General features: G+C 41.8%; 1 protein-coding gene across 2 annotated transcripts in view; it reads left to right on the top strand.

The window, feature by feature from the left end:
- Positions 1–20,543, top strand: part of LOC141117810 (uncharacterized) — a 192,907-nt gene that overhangs the window by 148,075 nt on the left and 24,289 nt on the right. For both annotated transcript variants that reach the window (XM_073610841.1, XM_073610840.1), the window contains exons 14-17: positions 4,456–4,602; positions 10,663–10,791; positions 15,310–15,438; positions 17,756–17,884. In XM_073610841.1, coding sequence (XP_073466942.1) covers positions 4,456–4,602; positions 10,663–10,791; positions 15,310–15,438; positions 17,756–17,884 — 534 coding nt within the window. The remainder of the gene's footprint in view (positions 1–4,455; positions 4,603–10,662; positions 10,792–15,309; positions 15,439–17,755; positions 17,885–20,543) is intronic.

The raw sequence follows: 20,543 nt of genomic DNA on the forward strand, positions 1-20,543 counted from the left end.
CAGAATACAGTGGCCTTTTGATCAGCAAAAATCAAAGATGTCACAAGGCATAGATTAGTCCATGTACATTTCCAGCCTCAATAGTTTTTATTGAATTTTATAAAACAGTTGACAGAGATACAATTCATGGGTACAATATCAGGATGCATGTTAAAGTAACAGTTGCAAAGTGAGAGAATGAAGAAGATAGATGAACATCCTTCCTATCCCCGAACACAAGCTGAAGGAAAAAAAAGAGTAAATCAAAAATGTTGTCCATAAGCCAAAGATATCACAAAAAGGGAGAAACAAGGAGAAGTGGAAAATTAGGTAAAATATCATTTCCATTTTTATTGTTTGGACTGTATTGTAATTGATGTTTTACATCACTGGACTATGGCACTGTATTCTGCATCCTTGAAAAGAAGCAAAAGATATCATCACAAATCTACTAAATTGAAAGTAATATTTTTATTATGTAAAGTAGTACAGAAAAAAATGTGATCTGTGTTGAAAATGAAAGACTGGAAGTTTTCTTCTAAAGTGGAACTATAATCTGTGCTTTTGTTCCCAGTATGTTTGAGATTCCACTGAAAACTGCTTGTGTGCAGGTTCAGTCTACTTTCTCCACTGCAGGTGGTACTCGACCGCATTGCAGATGGAGAGGAAGTCAAGAAGAACATGGTTCCTCTATGATTTCCTGGGTCACTGGGGGAACTATCTGAGTAGGTGCTGCTGCACCATGTGACTCTGGTGGCCATCTTGGGTCAGGCAGAGTCTTTTTGGGACCCTGGCTCCCAGGCTTGGTACACACTTCGTGAGTGGGTAGTGTAGGGACAGATCACCCATCTGTCAGGGACAGTATTAACGCCAGAGAGAGGTTCCAGATGAGTAGGGAAAGAGCAGGGACACACCATCCTTTCTGGGAACCTCCTCGTTTTTGGACTGGCCGGGCCACATTCCATCCCCTGGGACAGATGCTATCAGTGCACTCGAGACCTTCTGTTATACTGCACTGTTATACTACTACCTTCTGTGAAGGCGTCAGGTGGGGTTGTCTTCTCAACGGGTAGTTGTGCTTTGTTGAACTTTAATGACAATACAGTTCTGTCTCTGTAACTGGACTCTAAGTGGTCACTAACACTGCACAACGCTACACCTCTTCACATGCTGAATGCCAAAATTTACATCACTTACTTAAATTCATAATACTGTTAGATCTTGCCCATTTTGAATAATTCAGTGTGCCTGGAGCTAATGTTCCTGTGTGTAAGAGGCTGTAGGTTCTGTTTATTTTTTCCCACCCTGTTTCCAGAAAATCTGGGTTGGCTATGTCTGCCCCTTGCCAGGCTAAAGGGGAAGAGGGAGTGGAACTATTAATTTGTGGAAGGAACTAGTAAGTACCAGGAAGAGTTTGATAATGTAGTTAGAGAGGGGCCATGTGTTCCCCTGTTTTAGTCCTAACTAACCATCATAATATGGTCAGCTAAGGAGAGTGGCCTAAAAGGAGACTACGATCAGGTGTGAGCAGCTATGAAAAGTTTGATGTACAGTATGTACCCATTTGTTTGGAAAGATTAAATTGTATTGGAGCGATCCTCTACATGGAAGCATATTTTTTGTCCTGCCAATATATGAACAACCTTTATTCAATTAAAGAATCAAAAGCCAATTCTATCCGATTGAACATTCCACCATTGTGAGAGATGGGATGTGTGTGAAACAAAGTACAGTGTGAAAGGTGAGTACACCCCTGCAGGGTGTGTAGGCAGCTGGAGTAACCAGTCTATGTCCCATGACCCTCCATGGGCAGTTTAGAGCTTTGAGGATTATGCTCCTAGTCTGGTCTTTAGGATTTAGAAGAAGGTGGGCCTGTATTATGGATGTCATGTGCATCATTACTTGTCTGTCAGTTATGGGGCTACTGAGTGAGACATGGACCGTGTCAGGTTGTCCTGAGAGAAGGTAGCAGTATCTATCTACAGAAGTGGGGGAAGATGGTAGTTGCGCTGTGATGAAGGGGGGGGGGGAGGGAAGCTACAAAGATGACTAAAGTGGCAAAGTGAACTAAAAAAGCAGAAACGGGCCAATGCATGAATAGATCCTACATGCTAAAAGAACATGGTGGGGATGCAGTGCAGTGCAACGTAGCTGATCAACATGCATGTTGCGGGCAGACAAAGCCTAATATATTATAAAGGTAATCGTGAAACAGTGACTGCTTGAATATAGCAAAACAAAAATGCATATACTAACACAAATAGGATGAATAATGACACAATGCAGAAAAAGAAAATATATAATGCAAGAAAAATATATGTGGGCTAGTGCCCCATTAGCAAAAACGTGCCAGATCCTGGTGAACTACAAGTGACAAATCCCTAGGACAAACATGAATATTAGTTCTATCATCCAGTCCAAAAAACAAAAACACGTGATGAGAAACACAAAACAAGTCCAATCGTGAAGGGAGGGGGGATCTTCAGTGAGGACACCTCCGTGTTTGCAAGCCGCTTACCTTACAGCTGTAAGGTGTACAGCCTGTGTTGCAAATGACCCGCAGGTGTAGACGTTCCGTGTATACAGGCAGTGACAATGATGAACATGCCAAGCGAAATATAAAAAATAAAAAGTATACAGCATGTAAAATAACTCTGCAACGACCACAGTGGAGCGGGGGCAAGACACACACAGGGGGAGGTTGCACTCACTTTCATGAAGTGATTGTGGGCATCAATCCACGAGCGCCGAGCTCGTATGTATCCTTTGTATTGATGGGCTTTGAATAAATGGCCGCCGGGCACCCATTAACATTAGAGCGGGCTTCGGGAAAATGGCCGCCGTGCGCCCATTACAAGGGGACTATATATAAGCATTGGCTTTCTATCCCGTGTTATCCTCTGAAGAAGTCACGTGACGTGACGATATGCATTAGGATTGGAGCACGGGACGCTGCCACAGACAAACAACAGACGCTCGGCGCTCGTAGTTACTACACACTGCAGCATTGTTTTAAATGTAAGTTGATTGGACTTGTTTTATTAAATAAATATACCTTTTATATGGGATCACGCTATGTGCGTCTCTTTCCCCCTCATACTGTACATCACTACTCTATCTGACGAACACTGAGGAGAGAGGCACGGGGACATATTCCAGTTTCCAGGCACGGGGACAGATTCCAGATTGGTGACACTCCTGGAGGCATACGAGCTCGGCGCTCGTGGATTGATGCCCACACTCACTTCATAAAAGTGAGTGCAACCTCCCCCTGTGTGTGTCTTGCCCCCCTCCACTGTGGTCGTTGCAGAGTTATTTTACATGCTGTATACTTTTTATTTTTTATATTTCGCTTGGCATGTGGCTTGGCTTGTGTTTCTCATCACGTGTTTTTGTTTTTTTGGACTGGATGATAGAACTAATATTCATGTTTGTCCTAGGGATTTGTCACTTGTAGTTCACCAGGATCTGGCACGTTTTTGCTAATGGGGCACTAGCCCACATATATTTTTCTTGCATTATATATTTTCTTTTTCTGCATTGTGTCATTATTCATCCTATTTGTGTTAGTATATGCATTTTTGTTTTGCTATATTCAAGCAGTCACTGTTTCACGATTACCTTTATATATTAGGCTTTGTCTGCCCGCAACGTGTCATGTTGATCAGCTACGTTGCACTGCACTGCATCCCCACCATGTTCTTTTAGCATGTAGGATCTATTCATGCATTGGCCCGTTTCTGCCTTTTTAGTTCACTTTGCCACTTTAGTCATCTTTGTAGCTTCCCTCCCCCCCCTTCATCACAGCGCAACTACCATCTTCCCCCACTTTTGTCCCATTTGTCCTGCCTTGGATCAGTACTTAGGTGTTGCAGCAGTGTCCTTTTAGCATAGTCTCCCCCCCCCCCCCCCCCGACAGCGCAGGAGTTTCCACTTTCACATTGAGTATCTATCTACAGGCCCTCTGGTGCAGGAAATGGTTTATCAACCGACAGTTTGTACTGCTACATGTGCCTACGTGGGGCTACCCTGCAAGCATCATTGCTGCTCATGAGAAGCAGAGCTACCAACGCTGGAACTGGGAGTGTGTAAGTAGTCTCTACAGTTCTACTTTACAACTAATAGTATCCCAGGGTAAAATTGATAAAGGCTAAACTAGGGAACATTTTAAGGCAGAAAATACATTTTCTGCCTCAAAATGTTCCCCAGTTCAGCCTTTACTAATGGAGTCAGTGAACATTTTTTCCTCCAGTGAAACCATATTGGTAACAACCCCCCAAGAGGTTTTTTTTTATCCTTGAACTAAATGGATGGAGTTTGTAAAAGACGAATTTGATAACCACTCTAATTATGAGCAGGGACACATTTTACAAAAAGTCTGAAAAATAGTCCATTAAAATCTCTAATTAAAGAGGATGTGTGCATATATTAGAGATATCAGTTCTGATTTTTCAATTAATGTGATTTTTTCATCAGGCATCTACTGTGAGCAGACTTGCAAAAATGGATTTTGGGGAAGGAACTGTAACATGTCCTGTACTTGTAAGAATGGGGCGTTCTGCTCCGCTGAGGATGGATCATGTACCTGCACTGCTGGCTTCCAGGGACCAGACTGCGAGAACAGTAAGAAACCAATGACAGTAATTAAAAAAGCACCAAATGCAGGCTTGTATTTTAGGAAAGTTTACATCATCTCAATAAATCACTCCAAGGCAGGGGTCTCCAAATGTACTAAACAAAGGGCCAGTTTACTGTCCTTCAGACTTTAGGGCAGCCAGACCATGACCATTGGGAGTAGAAAATGTCCCGGCATTGTGCCCCATCAATGTTGTCATTGGGAGGAATTGTGCCCCATCATTGGGCCCCTTTGTTAATGTCATTGGCAGGAACTGTGTCCCATTGTTGGTGTCCTTGGGAGGAATTTTGCCCCTTCGTTGGTGTCAGTGGATGAAATAGTGCCCCAAGGGCCATATAAAGGCAAGCAAATGGCCACATCGAGGCCCCAGGCCACAGTTTGGATACCATTACTCCAAGGCAATTACTCACAGAATGTGCAGACGTACTACAGGCATACCCCACTTTTAAGTACACAATGGAGTTTATTTACTAAAGCTGGAAAGTGCAAAATCAGGCTCACTTCTGCATAGAAACCAATGAGCTTCTAACCCCAGCTTGTTCAATTAAGCCTTGGTAATAAAACCTGGAAGCTTATTGGTTTCTATGCAGAAGTGAGCCTGATTTAGCACTTTCTAGCTTTAGTAAATAAACCCCATTGTGTACTTAAAAGTGGGGTATGCCTGTACAAAGTTTAAGTTCTTCTAAAAAGTGTAAGCTGAGACCAACTTCACAAAACATGAACTTTGTACATACAGGGCTGCTATTATAGTCTCTCTAAACTGCTCTTTGGGATGATTCACTTTCACTTTTCCTTCCCTTCTGGAGCACAAATCCCAGCTTTTACAAAAATTCCAAAGAAGACCACCAACGTCCTTTTTATGGATGCAATCTTAAGGGACAACATTTCATAGTTGATTGACATGCCACCTAGCCTCTCTTTTCTCAACACAAATAAAAAATATGCCACTCTCCATCTCAGGTTCCATTTTTCTAATCTAAAGGATCATGCCATATTATTAGCATGAAGCACACAAGAAAACATTCCAGTTCACAGGTTGACTTGGTTTTCCTGCTAAGAATCTCAATAGTAATCTAGCTATTTACCATTAACTTAAATAAATACCTAACTCCCTAATGGTTTATGTAAGAAAACATTGACTCCCCTTTCAAGGACCTTATGGAATGATTCTATAAAACCTTAGCAGCTCTGTTTTGACTGTTTTAACATTACAGGTCCTTCACAATTGGTTAATAGGACATTACATAACCCTTATGAGCACACATTTGGTCTGCCCAGTATGTAAGCCCAAAGCCATCATCTCCAATACCTTTATAATTACTGCCCAGGAATAGATAGCAGTCATAATAAAAAGCTAAATACGTATACGCTTATTATCTTTAGTTATTATTAACTTTGCTCATTGATTGATTTTTATTACTAACAAAATTATGTTCATGTTTAATTATGTTAATTTAGGTACCATCGAGCCTATTGCCCACAAATTGACTTGCATTCTCAAAGTAGAACTACAGGCATTTTTTTTTTCATTTTGGATAGAGTAGGGGGCGGTTATAACCCCTGTCAGATTTCGTAGATTTACCTTTACTTAATGTCCCATAGCCAAACAGGAAGTGAGAGGAAATCCCTAAAATGAAAGTGGTTGTAAAGGCACAAAGTTTTTTATCTTCATGCATTCTATGCATTAGGGTAAAAAAACGTCTGTGTGTAGCGGCCCCCCTAATACTTACCTGAGCCCCCTCTCAATCCAGCGATTTTTGGCTCTCCAGAAACTCGCACTACTGATTGGCTTTTGGAAGCAGAGGGAGCCATTGGCTCCTACTGCTGCCAGTCATAGCCAGTGAGCCAATCAGGAGATGGAGGGGGTGGGGCCAAACCATGGCTCCTTGTGTGAATGGACACACAGAGCCGTGGCTCAGGGGCATGCCTGCTTGGGTGTCCCCACAGCAAGCTGCTTGCTGTGGGGGCACTCGGCAGGAGAGAGGGGCCAGGACGTGAGAAGAGGAGGTTCCGGGCTGCTCTGTGCAAAACCATTACACAGAGCAGGTAAGTATGACATGTTTGTTATTTTAATGTTGAAAAGCAATGGTTTAGTTACACCACTTACGGACTGCCCGCCGTCATTATACGTCAGCTGTTTGAAGAGGAATACAGTTGACCGGTATCCTCTTCTTCAGCGGGCGGTCGGCTTTCAGATAAAAGAAGTCTCAGTAGGATTTTCTGCAAGATCACATTTATCGGGGGCGGGAGAGGGCCCCCCCCGCTCCTGCCACGCTCTGGTCGTCGATCGGGTCTTGTCACGTCCACAGCCTGGAGCCAAGTAAAGGGAAGATGGCCCCCACTCGGCTTCATAGCATTGGATGGCGGAAGCGACGTGAAAACGTCGCTTCCGCCCAATGCTTTTAAAGGGGATTTTTTAAAAAAAATGACATTTACATTTTTTTATTTATTTTTTATTGCATTTTAGTATAAATATGATATCTGAGGTCTTTTTGACCCTGGATCTCATATTTAAGAGGTCCTGTCATGCTTTTTTTTCTATTACAAGGGATGTTTACATTCCTTGTAATAGGAATAAAAGTGACCCAAACATTTTTTTAAAAAAAAAGGACAGCATAGAAATAAAAAATAAAAAGTAAAATAAATAGGAAAAAAAATTTAAAGTGCCCTGTCTCGCCGAGCTCGCGCGCAGAAGCACCCGCATATGAAAACGCTGTTCAAACCACTCATGTGAGGTATCGCCGCGATCATTAGAGCAATAATTCTAGCCCTGGACATCCTCTGTAACTCTAAACATGTAACCTGTTTTGTACGTATATCTATTGAGGGGGGTTTTTTGTGTGATGTGATGGGTATTCATTCAATAAACAGGATTACGCTATGTGCGCTTTTCTTTTGTTATTGATTTATTTTGAGCCCTGATCATCTGTGAATCCCCCGGAGTGGTGTTGGCAGCAACTTGTGGCTTAGATGCTTCTTCCCTTGGAGTCTTATATGTTTCTTAGCTCTGGTGAGTTTAACCCCCTGAGGGGAGTGTGCTCTCACATGGTGGAATTAGACTGACCGGTGGAAGGTGCACACTGAGATTCTGTTTTATGATCACCTATGAACACTATTTGAACCACTCCTCACTACTTTTAAAGGACTTTCGTGTGAAGTTGGCCGCATGTTTGTGTGTTTTTTGCTCAACAATATTGTATTATTATAGTTCAATTTATTGATTATATTATACTACTTTTTATTATAATTTGTTTATGGTTTAAACGGCTGCTTTTTTTAATATATTATTTTAATCTCTTGCCTTCTTTGTGTGCGCTGAGAGGTGTACTTTGGGCCCGAGTGAACACCTTTGTGTATATGTAACCTGTAGACATTTTTAAATGTCGCCTATGGATATTTTTAAGGGTAAAGTTTGTTGCCATTCCACGAGCGGGCACAATTTTGAAGCGTGACATGTTGGGTATCAATTTACTCGGCGTAACATTATCTTTCACAATTAAAAAAAAAAAATTGGGCTAACTTTACTGTTGTCTTATTTTTTAAGTCAAAAATTGTATTCTTTCCTAAAAAAGTGCGCTTGTAAGACCGCTGCGCAGATACATGACATAAAGTTTTGCAATGACCACTATTTTGTTCTCTAGGTTCTAAGTAATTTTCTAGCAAGAAAAAATGATTTTAACTTGTAAATGACAAATCTCAAAAAGAGGCTTGGTCCTTAAGCAAATCCCTTGGATGCTCAGGTCAGCAGAACTAGTGTCAATATTGGAAGATTTCCCCTCTATTACTTTTCTGGGGACAACCCAAAACTTGGGCTTTTCTTTTACTTTCACTTTCAATGATAATGCTAAATGGGAGGAATAGATAGGGTGATTCTCCCATATGGGGGCACAGACAGCAATAAAAACTGACAGGTGTTCTAATCCATCTCCTTTAGTTATATTTTAACCACTTAGCGACCGACCTATAGCAGATATACTGCTACAGGGTGGCCGATGTGTGCAGGATCATGTATATGTACGTAAACCTGCACTTCCGGGTAGCGGGCACAAATGTGTGCTGTCAGCAGCTCACTCCCACTGTGATTATTCACAGCGGGAGCTGATGGGCAGATACTGCGGACTCGATGTCTTCCGGCACCTGCCGATCGCTCGGTACACAGGCAGAATGGCAGTCTGACTATGTAAACAAGGCAGATTGCCATTCTATCAGGTGGAAAGACATGGATCCTGTGTCTCTGCAAAGCAGGGACATGGATCCATGTGTTCCCCTAGTAAAAGCACCTCCCACACAGTGATAAAACGCCAGCTAGTCACACAGTTAACCCTTTGATTGCCCCTGATGTTTAACCCCTTCTCAGCCTGTTTCATTAGTACAGTGACAGTGCATATTCTTAGCACTGATCACTGTATTAGTGTCACTGGTTCCCAAAAAAGTTAAGACTCGTACACACGATCGGACTTTCCGACAGGAAGTGTTCAATGTTCAATGACAGGCTGTTGGCGGTATATCCGACCCTGTGTATGCTCCATCGGATTTGGCTAGCAGGTTTTCAAATTTTCTGCGGACAGATGTGTGTTGTCAGATTTTCCAAGCGTGTGTACACAAGTCCGTTGGACAAAAGTACAAGCACGCATGCTCCGAATCAAGGACGAGCCGGAAGCGGTCGGTCTTGTAAACTAGCGTTCGTAATGGAGAATTAACATTCATGACGTGGCAAATTATGAAATCTCGAAATGCAGCGCACATTCTCTTCTTCTTTAATGGGATAATAATGAAGCTGCTTTGCTGGTGATACTGATGGAGTTATTGCAAACAAATTTTCAAAGGCTTTTTTTTTCTAGTGATATCAAGAATAATATTATTATGCTTTTTTAAATTTTTTTATTTGGGCAAGTTACCACAACACCATTATCCCGTAGTTTTTAAGCTCAAAGATACAACTATGTTGGTGTTCCTTGTCAATTTTACATTGTATTTTTTAAAATGTAACTGCCTACTCCCAAACTGTCATTTGAAGTAAAACACATAGCCAAGTATTATTCTCCACAATGTGAAATCTAGTTGAAGAACGGCTGTTCAGAAACGAACTGAAAAGTGCGAAATGAAAGGTGCGAATCAACACTCACCAAACTTTTACTAACAAGAAATTAGCAGAAGGAGCCCAAATGCTGGCGCTAAAGAGCTGAAAAAACAACATAGTACGTCACTACATTTGTAATTTTTGGCCAACAATTGTGTGGCCGTGTGTATGCAAGAGAAGTTTGGGCCTACGCCCTTCTGACAAAAGTCCACGGTTTTGTTGGCCAATGATCCGATCGTGTGCACGAGGCTTTAGTGTCCAATTCTCCGCAGCAATATTGAAGTCCCTCTATAAGTCGCTGGAACAAAAATATCCCATAGTTTGTAGACGCTATAACTTCTGCGCAAACCAATCAATTTACGCTTATTGGGATTTTTTTACCAAATGTAGCAGAGTACATATTGGCATAGGTTTATGAAGAATTTACATTTTTTATATTTTTTTATTTGGATATGTTTTATAGCAGAAAGTAATTTTTTTTTTTTTTTTTTTTTTAATTGTCGGTCCTTTTTTGTTTATAGCGAAAAAAATAAAAACCGAAAGAGGTGATCAAATACCACCAAAAGAAAGCTCTATTTGTGGGAAGAAAGGACATCCATTTTATTTGGGTACAGTGAGCGTCAGTCATCTCTTAGCTGAGATTTTCAGTTAATATAATGCAGTGCCGTGTTACAAAAAAATGGCCAGGTCAGGAAGGGGGGTAAATCTTCCGGAGGTCAAGTGGTTAAAGCTGAGGTTTATTCTGCTTATGTTTTACTTTCTCTAGCCACCCCCCCCAATCCTATTACCATGCCAATGACATTGTTAAATACATTTTTTTTCTACTTTATTTTATTTCCAATTTTGGGTTATTGTAAACAATTCCTATAGATGTTTTCAGTTTAGATCTTCTTTTTAATGTTACTGTTGTTACTGTTGGGTTAGATGGTAAGCTCATGCTTCATATGAACCTCCTTTTATTTTTAAGGTTGCCCTCCAGGCCATTATGGGAAGAAATGCACCTTCACCTGCAAATGCTCCAGCCACTCCACCTGTAATTCCATCGATGGCTCCTGTATATGTTCACCTGGATGGAGAGGCAGCGACTGCTCGGAGGGTACATTTTCATTTAAAAATATAGAAATGTGTACATATATGAGTCAGAAAGGAACGTTTGTTCAGCTCTAAGCAACCCAGTTTCCATCTTTGCTTTTCTAACTCACCCAGGGTGAATAGTAGGGAGGACATTTTAAATTTATTTTTCTTCATTAGCGAGGACTGGACAGGGGACCAGGAGAGCATTTTCCCCCTGGGCCAGTATAAACAGTATATGGTAGGTTTGTGGGCTGGGCCACTGGTCCTGCACGTGGGGGTGCCCTTCGTCATGTACAAGCTCACCAATTCCCAGGACCAGGTGGGGACTGCGGTCATGTGAGAATCGAATATTAAGGCAGTTCCCCGACTTAGAGATGAGATATGTCACTGTGTGCAGTAAACTCGGAAAAGTGGTGTACCGTGTCACTACACACTGTTGCCTGATGCGTGATGCATTTAGGAGGGATATCGCTAAGCCTGTGTCCTCTCTAACAGTCCGGCGTACCTCTGCCACCTCACTCCCAATCACAGAATGGGTTCCTGCTGTGCAGTTTACGTGGACCTCAAACATTCACTTATTAACTTATTTCATCCCATATCATGTTGCTAGGCTAAGGGTTTCCGCAACTCAAGTTTTGTTCCAGTTGTTCCAGAGAATGACTTACTACCAGGGGACACATCACCTACACCAGGAACCATGACTGGCTGTATTGTACTTTGCACTAGCACTTGATTACCCAGAGAAACTGCATCACTCCTCCTGCTAGTCTTGCCAAGTAGACCTTTTGTAGTAGCTTTGCTTCATACCCCACATGTGCTTTACTGACCCTAGTTCTTCTGGTATGCCAGGACCCATCATGCACCCCTTTAAAGAACTTCAGACCAGGTTTAGAACAGTTGATGCAACTTTATTTAAAAATCTTAGCAGTACAGTTCAACCTTAACATGTCCCTGACTATTTCTACTAGGCTGCCCCAGCATACCTCCAAAAGGTAGTTGTATGTTCTTGAGTGTTCTTCAAGTTTTGGAAGATTTCCAGACTCCTGGTGCCTCAGACAGACTGCAAGGCACAGCAGTCCCCTTTCACATTAAACATGCCATCTCTCTTGAGCGGTCCGGCAAAAAATTTCAGCAAACCCAGCTTTTCCCCTAATTTATTATTATTATTATTATTCATGATTTATATAGCGCCAACAGTTTACGCAGCGCTTCACAATGTAGAGGGGGGACAGTAGAAGGGGGACAGTTATATCACAGGTGGATCACTGGCTGGATCCAAAAAGCCTGGGAACAGCAGCACACATGTTAACCCTTTCCCCTCAGCCTAGGCTAGCTACTGTCTAACTAACAATTCTGTAGGCAATTTGCCTACAGGCTGGTGGCCCAGAGTGGAGATATTCCCCCATTCTGACCTTAATAACAGCAGGACCCGCAGTTAGTGAGAGGTGCTGGGCTTTACATAGCTATTTGATCCCTCTTATCTTCCCTTCATATAGCTTTCTGTAGCAATTATCTTCCTCATCTTCCTGAGATCAATGAGTGCTTTTTCATTTATAAGTCATCCCTTACAATCCCTTTCTTTTTTTAACATATGTATTTAAAAAGTTGCATTACAATAAACCAAGTTCCTTAAAACAGCACTCATCTTTCACTATAGTTATCAATCATTGCCACACACTGTAAAGCCTATAGAAAACTACTTCTTTAATGCCAAGGCCAGTTTTTTTTCTGCTTGTCTCCCAATCCATGTTCTTAATCCTCCCTTGAGCATAATATACCGTATAGTACTGAACATCCTTAGAAAGCCACTACTGTAGAGTTAGGGAAAATAACAGGCATTCCATTTGCTCAACTGCGCTACCACCTACTGGTGAATTCCAGTTTTGCATTATGAACATTTTTTTTTTCTTTAAGACTCTTGTTATTTAATTGATTTTATGGCCGTCTCCACTACATAGGTGAATAAAAGGGCATCATTCCAGGAACATTCATCATTGGTTTTCTACCAATAAGCAATGTTTAGTTACTGTCCTTTACCCATTTTCACAGTTTTTCACATCCCTGTGTTCTATCTGGCCCTACCTACATTTTCACCGTTGGTGACCTGCTGACTCAGTAAAACCCATTTTTCATAAAAAATGGATGACGAAATCCAGTAACTACCAGTGATGTATAGTCTACTACAGTAAAGATCAAACAATCCTCAATTGTACGGGTCAATCGAAATTCTGTTTAGAAGCAGTCTTTATAGAAATGCTCTTTTGTTCTTAACACAGAAATTACAAGTTCGTAAACTTTATGATTAACCGCTTCTACAGTATAGTACATAAATTATGTAGTTTTTCTAGTTATGTGTTTTTGTTCCCCCTGATTCTTTGGAAAATAACATACAACATTCTGACTTAAGCCTCGTACACACGATTGGATTTTCCACAGACAAAACCTCAGACTTTTGTCCGAAGGGCGTTGGCCAGGAACTTGTCTTGCATAGAAACGGCAAGGAATTGTCGGCCAACAAACATGAACGTAGTGACGTACTACTTGGTTTTTCAGCTCTTTAGTGCCACCCTTTGGGCTACTTCTGCTAATTTTGTGTTAGTAGAAGTTTGGTGATTGTTGATTTGCGCTTTTCATTTTGCGCTTTTCATTTTGCGCTTTTCATTTTGCGCTTTTCATTTCGCACTTTTCATTTCGCACTTTTCAGTTTGCACTTTTCAGTTTGCGCTTTTCAGTTTGTTTCTGAACGGCCGTTCGTCAACCTGCCATGTTGCAGAATCGGAGGAGATAACGTGTTATTTATTATTGGCCTTGGAGTTATTGCTTTGACCTAAGTCCAATCCAGGAACAGGAGGAGGAGGAGTTCTTAGGCCAAAAATTGGTTGCTTTATTAATCGTGACCAATTATGTCATATGCCTTTGCAGTGGGAGCTCCAGGAGAATAATCCAGATGATTTTTGAAATTATCTCCGGATGAAGGACCCCTGCTTTTCACCAATTCTTGGCATTGTTGACCCCCTATATTAAGAAGCACGATCCATGCATGAGGCTTTTATATTTTTTTTTGGTTGAATAATGATTTGATTTGTTATATTTTCTATATTTTTGGATGCATAGAATGCACTTTTTGGTTAAGTTCTATTGGCAGATAGCGTGTCTAATGTTATTTATTTTCTTTTTTTAATGCACAATAAGAAAAATTATGTAAAATAATACTTGGCTATGTGTTTTACTTCAAATGACAGTTTGGGAGTAGGAAGTTACATTTTAAAAAATACAATGTAAAATTAACAAGGGACACCAACATAGTTGTATCTTTGAGCTTAAAAACTACGGGATAATGGTGTTGTTGTAACTTGCCCCCAAAAAAAAAAAAAAAAAAGCATAATAATATTATTCTTGATATCACTAGAAAAAAGCCTTTGAAAATTTGTTTGACATAACTCCATCAGTATCACCAGCAAAGCAGCTTCATTATTATCCCATTAAAGAAGAAGAGAATGTGCGCTGCATTTCGAGATTTCATAATTTGCCACGTCACGAATGTTAATTCTCCATTACGAGCACTAGTTTACAAGACTGACCGCTTCTGGCTCATCCTTGCTTCTGAGCATGCGTGTTTGTGCTTTGGACTTTTGTCCGACGGACTTGTGTACACACGCTCGGAAAATCCGACAACAGACATTTGTCCTCGGAAAATTTTAAAGCCTGCTATCTAACATTTGTCCGCGGAACATCTGACAACAATTGTCCGATGGAGCGTACAAACGGTCAGATTTTCCGCCATCAGCCTGTCATCATACAATTCCTGTTGAAAAATCCAATTGTGTATTCTAGGCTTTAGTTTCTTGGGTAGGTATAAAGCCTTTCCCCACAGGTTTTACACCTCTAAGGTTTCACGTCTTGCTTCCAGGCCCATTTCTTTCTTTAAGGAGAGCACCACCTTATAATAGTTTTATGTGTCTTAGGCCAGTTTGGCCCTTTATACCCTTATTGTAGACATACTGGGTTACCTAAAACACATGTTGTTCTGCCACTTTTCCTCTTCCTATGCTTTTATGTTCCTGTTTTATTTCCCAACGTACATCTGCGCACATGCGGGGATTCAGGTGTGTTCACATATGCAGAAACCTCCCATGGAAGCCCAGATGTGCTACAGGCATTTGTCAGGTCCCAAAGATGAGGGCACAGATATTAGCGGATTTAAGTTTCTCTTTAAAGCAGAACTCTGCGGTCCAGTGGTCCAATAGACTGTTCCTGACTTCATCATGGCCATACACTGGCTCTGGACGTGGAGATGTCAGGAACAGTGTACTGATAGACGTGGGGGAGCGCCATTTTCCGGAGGATCGAAGGATCAGGTGAGCATAGGCATTGTGTTCACCCCTTGAAAAAGCAACCACGGGGGAAAAAAAAAATTGGGCTTTAGCTATACCCCTATTCAGCTCTACCCATTGATGAGCATAAGGTTTTATAACATATGCACATATCACATTCTTTTTTATTTAACTGTATATTAAACAATTCCTATTTATTTTTTTAGCCTGTTCTCCAGGATCTTGGGGAAAAGACTGCTCCAGAAGCTGCAATTGCCAGCATGGAGGGCAATGCAGTCCTGTAGATGGGTCGTGTAACTGTTTGCCAGGATGGACTGGAAAGACTTGCTCTGAAGGTAAAAAAGCCCCCTAATGTTTCACAAATTTTGGCCAGTCACGTACCACCAGCAAAACAAGTTTAGTTATCAGGGTTGTTCATACTATTTAATTACCACGTGTCACTACCAACATTGTACTAGCTGTACTGGCTATGTAGGCTTGTCCATGGACAGTCATTATGGACTACCTGTAACTTACTGGTGTGATTTTCATAATGTCCATCCCAGGATGACCAATGATTCATCCTTTTAGACAGATTTTGTGTGATTAGGGTGCTGCTTTCCTCCCACAAAAGGCTGGTATTCCATAATCGAAAGAAGTTCCAGTGTAATGACTACCACTAGAGAGGAAACATTCCACTAGGCTATCTTTACCACTTGACCTCCAGAAGATTTATCCCCCTTCCTGACCAGACCATTTTTTTTGCGATACGGCACTGCGTTACTTTAACTGAAAATTGCACGTTCATGCGACGCTGTACTCACATGTATGTCCTTTTTTTTCCCATAAATAGAGCTTTCTTTTGGTAGTGTTTGATCAATGATCACCTCTGTGTTTTTTATTTTTTGCGCTATAAACAAGAAAAGAAAATTTTAAAGAAAAACTACATTTTCTACTTTCTGCTATAAAACATATCAAATAGAAAAGTATAAAAATCGAATTTCTTCATAAATTCAGGCCAATATGTATTCTGCTACATATTTTTGGCAAAAAAAAATCCCAATAAGTGTATATTGATTGGTTTGCGCAAAAGTTATAGCGCCTACAAACTATGGGATATTTCTATTTATTTATTTATTTTTTACTAGTAATGGCGGCAAACAGCGACTTATAGCGGGGCTGCAATATTGCGTCAGACATTCTAAAACAAATTGACACTTTGGGAACCAGTGTCACTAATACGGTGATTGGTGCTAAAAAATATGCACTGTCACTGTACTAGTGACAATGGCTGGGGAGGAGTTAACATCAGGGGCTATCAAAGGGTTAACTCTGTGCCTGACCAGTGTTTTTCTAAACTGTGGGAGGTGCTTTTACTCAGGGAAGACATGGATCCTAGTCCTTGCTTTGCAGAGACACAGGATCCATGCCTTCCCTCCTGTCAGAACGTCACTCTGCCTCGTTTACATAGGAAGCTTTCAGTTCTGTCTCTGTTGTTGATGATCGGCGGGTGTGGTACCCGCTGATTGGCTTTGTGTAATCACAATGGGAGCGAGCCACCGCCGGCGTTCATCCGGAAGTATCGGCGTCCTATCTGGAAGTGCAGGGTCAAGTATGTATAAGTGATCCTGCTCACGGCGACCGCCCTGTAACAGTAAAACTGCTATAGGGCGGTCGGCAAGTGGTTATTAATGTTATGTTCATTAGTACCTGCCGTGAGGACAAGTTAAAGCATATCAGCTTCAAAAAGTCAAAAAAGATCAGTTGGTCAACCCATGTATATTGTCCATGGCCAAGTTTAGTGGTGACACAAGTAACAACATGACTATGGGGTTGATTTACTAAAGGCAAATTGACTGTGCACTTTGCAAAGTGCAGTTGCACTCTACAAGAGCAGTTGCTCCAGAGCTTAGTAAATGAGCAGAAGCTCTGCTGACTTCAATCGTCCAGTCACGTGCAAGCAAACATGCTGTTTTTTTATTTTCCTTTGCATGTGATTGGGTATTCTTTGCAAAGTGAAGCTTTACCTCATTTACTAAGCTCTGGAGCAATTGCACCTGCAGAGTGCAACTTTGCAAAGTGCACAGTCTAGTTGCCTTTAGTAAATCAACCCCTATGTGTCTTCTACAAAAGGTATAGCTGTTTCCATATTTGTCTTGCCCAAGACGACACCAGTCCAACTGCCCATAGGCATTCTTCAAAACCACACATACAAAAATGCTAGAAATGGAAAGGTCAGCAAATGTGAAACAGATATTTCAGTTGAGGTAGGTGCTAAAAAGTCAACCACCTATGAGTCCTAATATCACCAGAGGTGAAATCCCTGTCACCAGAAAAGCATACAATTTAATTTCCTAGTCACAATAATATATTTACATAATCTAGGGCCACAACGATGACAAGCTACATAACCAGAGTTCGTTTTGTGGGAGAAAACTGAAGCCTCCAGAAGAAACCCATTTAATGACATAAGAACTTCATAGGATAATGTTCCTGGTGGTCATGAAACCAGAACCCAAGTGCAGCAAGCCTATACAGTTGACCTGTAATCCAATATGCTGTTCTAAACTTTCTATAACTTAAAGCATGTTTATTTGTAGTCCTATTTTGTTGGTGTTTTCTTTAATTTTCAGAAAAAAAAAATACTAAACATACTGTATAATATTTCTTTAGCATGTTCACTGGGACTTTGGGGGAAGGACTGCGCTAACACCTGTTATTGCCAAAATGGAGGGCATTGTAAACCAGTTGATGGAACTTGTGCCTGTTCTTCTGGATGGACTGGAAAAATGTGTTCTGAAGGTAAAACTGCTGCATGTCTGAAGTTTCCTTTATTCCCAAGTTTGTATCCTTATGTCCATTATTTATCCCTAATTAACAAAACTTGTATAGAAGACAGATTTAATGGCCCACTTTAAAAAAAAATGATATTCTGGTAACTGTATGGTGTTAATATCTGTACTGATAGTATTTAGTTTATTAACACCTGACCATCCCACCTACAGTATATGAGTGTGTTGGACATTCCATTCAAAAACCAAGGGCATTAGTATTGAGTGCCCCCCCCCCCCTTTCACCCCATTCTACATTCCTTTTAGCTATAACAGCCTCCACCCTCCTGGGAAGATTTTAGATTTTTATGTCTGTTTAGAATGTTTAGACCCCCTTAGGGCTAGTTTACACTTGCTTCAAAACATGGCTTCGGACAGGCTTTGTTAAAGCTCTCTGAACGCCAGTCAAAGCTCCTGTCATTAAATAAAATGGTTAGCTTACGGGCCTTTTTACACCTGCTTTTGCTTGGTGCTTCCATGAGGCTTCGGTGGGGCTTTGGTGGAGCTTCAATGGGGCTTCGGTGGGGCTTTATGGGACTTCAAGCAAGCTTTGCCATAGACTTCTATAGAGGCTTTGAAGACACTTTGGAGCACCACTGAAGCTACATGGGGTATCATTTTTGAAGCGAAGCCGAAGCAAAGCAAAGCAAAAGCAAGTATAAACAGGACTGTAAGCTAACCATTTTATTTAGTGACAGGAGCTTTGACTAGCATTCAGAGAGCTTTAACAAAGCCTGTCCGAAGACTTGTTAAAGCCGAAGTTTACACCTGCTTCAAAACAAGGCTTCGGACAGGCTTTGTTAAAGCTCTCTGAATGCCAGTCATAGCCCCTGTCACTAAATAAAATGGTTAGCTTACAGTCCTGTTTACGCCTTGCTTTTGCTTGGTGCTTTGATGAGGCTTTGGTGGGGCTTCGATGAGGCTTTGGTGGGGCTTCGATGGGGTTTCGACAAGCCTTTGGTGGGGCTTTGGTGAGGCTTCGTGGGGCTTTGGTGAGGCTTCGTGGGGCTTTGGTGAGGCTTTGTGGGGCTTTGGTGAGGCTTCATGGGGCTTTGATGAGAGTTCAGTGGGGGTTCCGTGGGGCTTCAAGCGAGCTTTGCCATAGACTTCTTTGGAGGCTTTGAAGATGTTTTGAAGCACCACTAAAGCTACATGGGGTAAGAGCTTTAACAAAGCCTGTCTGAAGCCTTGTTTTGAAGCAAGTGTAAAATTGCCATTAATGTGTGTTAAAGCAGAAGCAAGTGTAAATGAGCTCTAAAGTAGAACTATAGGCAAAACTTTTTTTTTCATTTTGGATAGAATAAGAGAGGGTTATATCCCCTGTCAGTTTATTTTTTGCCATCTGTGTCCCATTGGGAAGATTTTCCTTCACTTCCTGTCTTATAACCAAAACAGGAGAGGAAATCCCTGCAAATTATGGAAATCCCTTGGGGACCCCCAGGTCACCAGAACTAGTGTGCCCATTGGAAGATGTCCCCTATTTACTGGATACAACCCAAAATTTGGGATTTTCTTTTATATTCACTTTCAATGATAATGGTAAATAAGACAAATAGAGGGTGCATCTCCCTAATGAAGGCACAGACAGCAATAAAACCCACAGGTGTTCTAATCTCTCTTCCAAATTAAAAACAAATAAATAAATTGCCTTTAGTTGTACTTTTAAGTTTCTCCAAACCAAACACATCAACCCATGTCTTTATGCAGCTGGTTTTGTGGCACAGTCATACTGGAAGAGAAGCGGACCTTCTCCAAATTGTTGCCACAAGGTTGCCTAAATTGTCTTTGTATGCTGTAGTGATAATGATAGTACACTCCACTGGAAACATCTGAACTCAATATTTTGTAGGGGTGTTCATATACTTCTTGCCATACACACTAAGTACATAGGGCCCCTTAACCACTTGCTGCCTGCCCACCGTCAAATGACGGCTGGGCGGTGCAGCTCTCATTCTGGGTGGACATCATATGACGGCTTCCCAGAATGACCGATATCGCAGTGTGGCGATCATGGCCGCGCCATGTCCCGATCTGTGTAAAGAGCCGTGGCTCTTTAACCATGTGATCGGCTGTGTCCAATCACAGCCTGTCACATGTAAACACGGAGATGCCAGTAATCGGCGCTCCTCGCCTCACACTGACAGAGTGTGAGGAGAGGAGAGCCAATCAGCGGCATCTCCTCACAGGGGAAAGCTAGGTATGTAATCAGGGCACTGATCATCAGTGCCCTGATTACAATTAAGTGCCCACCAGTACCAGCAACGATTACCCACCACTGCCAGCAATCAGTGCCAACCAGTGCCCACAATTGCCACCAATCTGTGCCCACAAGTGCCAGCAATCAGTGCCCATAAGTGCCAGCAATCAGTGGCCATTAGTGATGCCAGTCAGTGCTGGCTATCAGTGCTGCCCATCAATGCCCATCGCTGCTGCCCATCAATGCTCATCACTGCTGCCCATCAATGCCATCCATCAATGCCCATTAGTGCACATCAGTGCCATCCATCAGTGCCGCCTATCCATGCCGCCTATCTGTGCCCACCAGTGCTGCCTATCTGTGCCCACCAGTGCTGCCTATCTGTGCCCAGTGCCCACCAGTGCCACCAATCAGTGCTGCCTATCAGTGCCAC

Source organism: Aquarana catesbeiana, linkage group LG13 (assembly GCF_042186555.1).
Source record: "Aquarana catesbeiana isolate 2022-GZ linkage group LG13, ASM4218655v1, whole genome shotgun sequence".
Classification (NCBI taxonomy): domain Eukaryota; kingdom Metazoa; phylum Chordata; class Amphibia; order Anura; family Ranidae; genus Aquarana; species Aquarana catesbeiana.